This window comes from Aristolochia californica, unplaced genomic scaffold (genome assembly GCF_029961685.1).
Source record: "Aristolochia californica isolate CCGP_79_NKW_82.1479 unplaced genomic scaffold, dmAriCali1.0.hap1 SCAF_16, whole genome shotgun sequence".
NCBI lineage: Eukaryota > Viridiplantae > Streptophyta > Magnoliopsida > Piperales > Aristolochiaceae > Aristolochia > Aristolochia californica.
This window is the reverse complement of record NW_027181837.1, coordinates 20,629,957-20,637,611: the sequence shown is the minus strand read 5'-3', so window position 1 is coordinate 20,637,611 and position 7,655 is coordinate 20,629,957. Positions and strand designations below refer to the sequence as shown.

General features: G+C 39.1%; 1 protein-coding gene across 1 annotated transcript; it reads right to left on the bottom strand.

Moving 5' to 3' along the window:
• Positions 1-3,479: 3,479 nt before the first annotated feature.
• LOC137953098 (protein P21-like) lies at positions 3,480-4,399 on the bottom strand. Its single transcript, XM_068800318.1, has one exon. The coding sequence runs from the start codon at positions 4,381-4,383 to the stop codon at positions 3,688-3,690; it is 696 nt and encodes a 231-aa protein (XP_068656419.1). The 5' UTR covers positions 4,384-4,399; the 3' UTR covers positions 3,480-3,687.
• Positions 4,400-7,655: the final 3,256 nt, after the last annotated feature.

Sequence of the window (7,655 nt, the reverse complement as noted above, 5' to 3'; positions counted from 1 at the left end):
GAAGAGAGCTTTGCGGCTCCAAGCATACAAATCGAACACGATTTCTCCCAATGAAGCCCTCTTCCTTCCCAAACCCTCTTCCTCTCGATGAAACCCTCTTCCCGACGAAAAACCCCCAAAACGAAATGTCTCTAATTCAAAACCTCCCGACAGAGAGATTTTCGATTAAGTGATTTAATCGGGTAACATACGGGGTCCAAAAACGGGTAATCGAGGTAATCGGATTCAAGACACCCGATTAACACAGGTCAATAGCAGCAAGAGTCAGCACAAGGAACAGTAAAAAAAATGAACCCAACCATATACCAAAAAAATATAGCGAACAGTGTTAGCTGAAAAAAAAAAAAAAAAAAAGGTAGGATGTAAACCTCACACCTTAAAGTTTTCCATCAAAAGAATAGAGTGAAAAGACAAAGAACTTACAATGCTGGGCAGGGCACCCCTTGGTTCGTCTTTGCTACGTAAAAAGATCTCACAAAACTTCCTTTTGGTAAATAAGTTCTACAAGTTAATTTCTATGGATTCAACCACGAATCAAGGCACTAAATTGTAGATTTCACCAAGTTTATTGTAAAGAATAAATTAGTATTAGATAAATTAAAAGAGGGCCAAGTTCAATACAAATTGTAGAAGAGGGAAGAAGAAGCCCTAATGGATTATAAACTGTTAGATTTAGGATCCCATGGTGCTAAAAATAATCGAACCAAGCTAAGAGAGAAGAAGGTAACATGAGAGAGAAGGAATAAGAGAATAAAGAGTGGAAGAAGAAGAGAGAGAAAGGAAGAGAGAGTGATCGGTTTAGAGGAATTGAGAGAGAATAAGGGAAGGAGGATTAGGTTAAGTGATGAGGTAATCCTCCCCCTCAATGTGTATTTATAATAATGAGAAGAACAATAATTATATCAACACCATTTACCTTAAGAAAGGAAGAAAGGAACAAAAATCAAATATAATTTTTATCATGACACTAGACTTCAGGCTTATCTTCCAATACTCCCGCTCAAGGTGGGGGAGAAAAAACATCGTAGATACCAAACTTACTGCAAATAGTGGTATGGTTCTTGTATGTGATTGGTTTTGTAAGTATGTCTAACACCTTTCTTTGGGATGAAACACGACTCAGGGATAAATTACCAGTTTGAAAATTTTCCCATATGAAGTGTCAATCTACCTCAATATGTTTTGTTCTTTAGTGGAAGACTGGATTTGAATCAATATGGATGGCTGCCTGGTTGTTAAAATATTGTTCCATAGGGGCTTCTTTGTGGAACCCCAATTCAGTAAGGAGGGATTTGATCCATAGAAGTTCACTAACTGCATAGGTCTATATTCTGCTTTTACACTGGATCACACAACAACATTCTGCTTTTTACTTCTCTATGTAACCATGTTTCCTCCAACTAAAGTATAATACCCAAAAGTAGACTTCCGATCATCAAGTGATCCAGTCCAATATGCATTTGCAAAACCTTCAATGTTAAAGTGACCATGATTTTTATAGAGAAGTCTTTTCCTTGGAGCTTCTTTTAAATACCTCGGGATCCTCTTTCGAGTTTGCCAATGGGTAAGTTGTGGTTTATGCATATATTTACTAACCATATTTACTGCATATAATATATCTATATAGTCACTTTGAAGTAAATAAGTTTTCTCACGAGTCTCTGATATTTACCTATATCAACATATTCACCAGAGCTTACACATAACTTTGTGTTAGCATCCACAAGAGTATCTGGTGGTCGACATCCCATCATCCTTATGTCCTCAAATAGATCAAGAACATGCTTCCTCTGAGATAAGAAGGTTCCATGCTTTGACTAAAAGACCTCAATACCCAAGAAATATTTCATAAATCCATGATTTTTTGTTTTGAATTCTTTGTATATCTTCTCTTTGACTTCTTTTATATTGTCTGCATCACTGCCAGACAAGACAATATCATCCACATAAATCACCAATAATACTCTTTCTTTTAAGGTATTCTTGATAAAAACGGAATGATTTACTGAGCACCTATTGAATCCAAATCGTAATATCGTTTGGTTATATTTGTCAAACCATGCCCAAGGAGATAGATTTATGCCATTTAAAGATTTCCTCAATCTGCATACCGACTCTCCCTCAACCACCAAGGCAAGTGGTTGATGCATATAATTTTTTCCCTTAATATCACAATTTAAAGAGGCATTCTTCACATCTAATTGATATATTGGCCAAGAGGAATTTGTTACGAGTGATAATAAGATTCTTACCAAATTTAACTTAGCCACTAGGGAGAAGATCTCCTCATAATCAACTACATAGCATTGAGTATACCATTTTGCATCTAGACAAGTCTTGAGGCGAGCCACAGAACCATCTGGATTGCGCTTAATTGTAAAAACCCATTTACAGCCCATGGGTTTCTTTCCTTGAGGAAGTGGAACCAAGGCTCAAGTCTGATTCTCTTATAAGGCATTCATTTCTTCTTCCATTGCAACCTTCCATCCTGGATATCTCAAAGCTTCCTTATACAAGAGTGGGACAGATACAAAAGATATAGATGCAAGAAATTGACAGGCAGAAGAAGACAAACAATGGTGAGAAATAAAATTTGATATAGGATAAGAAGTAGAAGGCCTAGTACAAGTGCTAGGTTCCTTTTGAAGAGCTATGGGCCTAGCGTCAAATGGTGGACTAAATATAAGAGGGGAAATGAATGCCTTATAAGAATTCACCATCAAAACGGGGTGGGACTCCATATTAATTTCTTCATAACAATTCACCTTCAAAACGGAAGAGAAAGAGCTCGACCTCCTCCTTCAGTCATTATATTGACGAAGAGACATCTAAATCACTCTTTGAAGACATAAAAATTCATCTCCCAACACAAACTCTCTAAGCAGATCTTCCTAGTGCAATTTTATTTTTACAAAACATAGTTTGGATTACTTGCGTCTTGCTAGAGATTACTAAGTCTTTGCATTGAATGTTATCTGGAACGAGGTCAGCCGTGTTTGATAATGGGAGAACGTAACAAAAGGAACTGGACCGATTTGCTTTAGTTGACGAAAGTTAGGTGCCATCCATTTCATAGTTTTAGGTGACATTCATGGAGCCTGTGAGGTGATAAGTTTTCTTCTCTTTCTCTGTCATTGTAAGGTACAAATGGGATTTAAACCATACTAAGTTTTGGACAAGAGAGTCAGGAGTGGACAGAGAATGGCCTCTCATCGAGGTCTGCACTCTAAACCTGTGAATTTGACATAAATGGCCCGCATTCATGGGATCTCATTGAAGTCATGAGCACCTCTACCACAAACTCTTGATAAGATTTCTAGAGAGAAATGGAAGAGAGGAATTTGTTCTAGAAAAATTAATTTCAAACTTTGAAATCCGGTAGTGTGGAAAATAAGTGTAGAACTTCGATATCTTGGTAAATATCCCTTTGATTAATTATGTCGTTCTTGTTAATTAAAAAGTCGACAATAGCAAGAACGGAACCCAATTTGCCTTGGACGGGCCTTCTGGTTCTTATATATATTTTTTAAAGTAAAATGGGAACGACGGCACCGAAGCCGAGTTCCTTTGAAACGAGACATACACTCGCTTATTCTACTCAAAAGCCATTATTCACTAGAAGTCACGGTATCTGGACTGAGGCCTCCCCGGCGCTTATTTCAGCACGTCTATACTAGAAGAAATGCTTCATGGGCAGAAGATGACCCTGTAGTTGGTACCGCCGGGGCACGTAAACAGGCTGGTGGCATCATCCTGGGGGTAACTGTAAGCATCGCGGCATCTGTCCTTGAAAAACCTTGAGAAATCAGTCGGCCCACAAGTGTTAGGGCCATTAGTGCAACAGTACTGTGGTGTTTTAAAAACGGTGCAGGGGTTGTTGCAGCCACCGGGGGCCCGAAGCTGCCCTGGGCATTGGCCGTTGATATCAGCCGAGCATCGGATAGTCCTGGTGCAGCCGCCGGTGGGACTGAACTCCATGGGGATGTTAAACCCATCCACCAGGGAGATGTCAATGAAGTCCTGGCCTGAGAACTGATTCAAGGCGAACTCTGCCAGCGTGTTGGGTGGCTTCCCAAAGGCGTTGCATTGGAGGAGCCCGTTGCAGTCTCCGGTCTGGCAGTTTCCTCTGCCATTGGCGTCAAAGTTGCAGTTAGTGCGGCCCCATATGCGGGCTTGGGTGGTGCCGGCGGGCACATTGATAGTCCACGACTCGCCCCTGTTGAGTCGGCGCCCGCCACCCACAGGGACGGCTGCAGCCCACACAGTGTATTGACACTGGTTTCTTATCTCGAAGGAAGCTGCGTGAGCCAAAGTGACGAGGAGAGGGAAGGAGACGAGGAGGAAGAGAGGGGAATACTTCGAGAGAGACATGATAGAAACCATGAGACTGGATTTTCTTTTTGTGTTGTGAGCGGTGATTTGGGCTGCGGAGAGAGGAGAGTATTTATAGAGGGAAGAGGGAGTGATATCTTATCTCTTTGTGGAAATGTAACTCATGGAAAATTGATTACCAGCCTCTTTGATGGAGGCACGCACCTTGGCTTCCAGACCGTGGAGGATATCACAACTCCGTCCAAGGACTAACTGAAGCCGTCACTGACACCCGAAGACCTGTAACCTGCATAAGAAGCAGAAGACCAACAAATTAAACAAATTACGCTGTAATTTCTGTTGTAATTTTTGTAATCATACTCGCACTCACCATTATTCGTGGTGTATAAAAAGATTTTAATCAAATTTTCACACAGACCAATTGATCTGATTAAGAAGAAAGTCTACAGATTTTTAATTTTTTCTTAGAGGTATGCCTTAAATTTTGAATAGCAATACAGAGCCTGGGATAATTATGTACAGTTTTTGTTTCTATGTACGGGTGAAGAGTTAGCAGAACATAAATCACCCTTCATATCACACTGTTACGGCAAAAATTCAGCTCAAACATATACAATGTCTGAAACAGGCTAGCAGTAACTGGTATTCTTTTGCAGCTCAAACAAACTACCAGCCCTGTTGTGTCTCCGACAATTTCAACTGATACAAGAAATCGTTTATGTGACGGTAAAATCTCTGGGATAGAGGTACGCAACTACGTTTTTTTTCTTCCAAGTTTCATCTGTGCACGTTTGTCTAAATGAGAAGCCGCCACCCAGATTCAGAAATTGGTGAAAAGACTAGTTTGGATTACTTTCTAATCACGTCGATTGCAGACGTCTCGGAGATGGTTAGTCTTTGTCAGGAATAGATTGCTATAACGAACGACGACGAATCGTGTTTATAGACCAGTAACAGGAACTGAAAGTTAGGTGACATTCCATTACTGTCGACATAAACGAGGTAAATCCTCCAGATTTTTAATCCAGAAAAAAAGTTTTTTTTTTTTTTTTTTTTCTGACAATCTGAAAGGGCATTCGTGATATAATCTGATGAAATGGACAGGCCTGCTTTTGTAGTCCATGGCATCGTGGATGGAGAAGGAAGAGAGAAAACTTGGAGAAGACGACGAAAGCCTAGGCGGCTTCTGTTCTGGAAATCTGGCATTGGGGTTGAAGATTGAGTCATCTTATCTTGATGCATCATCGTGGAAGCATATCCGAATTTCCAATCGAGAATGCTTCAAACTTGTTGAATAGTCTTTTGAAAGGGAAAAAGAAAGTAACAAGTCGTATAACAAGGACAGTTAGAAAACATAATCTTAAATCCGAATCTAGAATTTACATCATGCCAGAAAATTAAGATTCGGGATACGGGATAAATACTTGGATCTATTCCGAACGATCATCTTCTGTTGCGGAATTAATACGACGATCGGATGAATGGTTTTATGATCTTCCTCAACTAAATGTCAAGGAAATTATTAATTTCTAAATTAAGACTAGTTGTTCAGTCTTTAGGAGTGTCAGTTTCAGTTTACATTGTTAAGTAAGTTTGTTTTACACGTTGCATATGTTTATTTTTAGTTGTTTACAGTTATGTATTAGTCTATTTATATAGACTGTTTGTTTTATCAATTGATTATCGAAAGTTTATACTCCCCTTTGTATTCTGTTTTTTTATCAGTGCTATCAGAGTTTGATTATCGAATCGGAGGAAAATTCAGTTCGGTAAGAGTCGTAGCCTTTGTCTTCCATTATCCCTCGTCTTTCCTACGCTGCAGCTGTAGAAGGAGAAAGGAGAGAGCGATACCTCTCTACCACAGAGCTCTCTGTCCACCGAGTGCCGTCATCACCGCCGCCAATACCAGAGACGAAAAAAAAAATTCAGAATCCGTCGCTAAAGAAACAGAGCCAAAAAAAAATTTTGGAACCCTTCGCTGAAGAAACAGAGCCGAAATTTTTTTTCGGCAGGATTCCGACCTCTGCCTTCCTGACCCACCGAGATTAGCGCAACCGATCGAGATTTTCCAAAATTCCAACAGAAATCTGGTATTTTTTCCCTCGCAAAAATCTCGGGAACGTCATCTCTTTTCCATATGGCTGAGAATCCGTGTATGGATTTAGTCTCTCGGACCACAACCATAATATTCTATTTATATTATTTAATTAGGGTTCCCATAATTCCCTAATTAAGATAATATGAGTATTTACTCAATTAGACCATATTCCAATTTCAACATTTACGGGGTTACCAAATTAGACCACTTAATTTTAACCTATAGTAAATATAATTGAATGAAATATGTTACCCAACTTAGAATAGGAAACGTGAGTTTCCTAATAATCTCCTACTTGGGTTACATATCATTCCTTAAACAATTATATCACAAATTCTTTAAGTGTGTATCTATATACTATGGAACCATCTTATATATTAATAATAGAACCATTGCGACTATCATCACAATACAATCGTGACTAAACCACGATGATCACCATACTAAAACACTCAATGACATAACTCAAATATGGATGAGTAACATGGAAATTACAAGCAATGTGATCTCGGACATGCCTATTTCTAATTGGTCCTTATATAGTCTTTAGTGAGATCTTTCCAAAGTCCTTAATGCAATACGAACATTGCTCATAAAAGAAACACAAGCAAGTTCAAAAATAGAATTATAAGCAATCAATTTTATTAAGTAGAAAATCTAATAACACAATGTTTAAAGTAAACATATAGTACGGAAATGACTCTCACTAAACCAAGGTATCTTCAGAAATAATGCCCATATGAGCAGTGTGCTCATGAAAGACCTTAGGCATTAAGCCCTTAGTTAATGGGTCTGCTAGCATAGAGTCTGTCCCTATATGTTCATCGAGCTCCTGTTGTTGTTGGAATAAAGTACTGCCAACTTATTGTGACAGTAAATCTTTAATGGTCTGTCAATGCCATCTATCACTCGTAGTCCAGTGACAAAGTTTCATAACCATACATCGTGGTTGGACAAGTCAAAACAAACAATGAACTTCACAACCATGGTTGAAGAAGTTATGAGAGTCTACTTAGTAGACATCCATGAGATAGTTCCTTCACCCAACATAAAGATGTAGCCTGACGTGGAGCGTCTTCAATCTTGTCATCCCTCAAAGTCGAAGTCAGAGAACCCAATGATCTCTAAACTGTTTGATCTCCGATAAGTGAGCATATAGTCTTTTGTTCTCCTCAAATAACACATCACATGTTTGGCTGCTTTCCAGTGTTGCATACCCGGATTG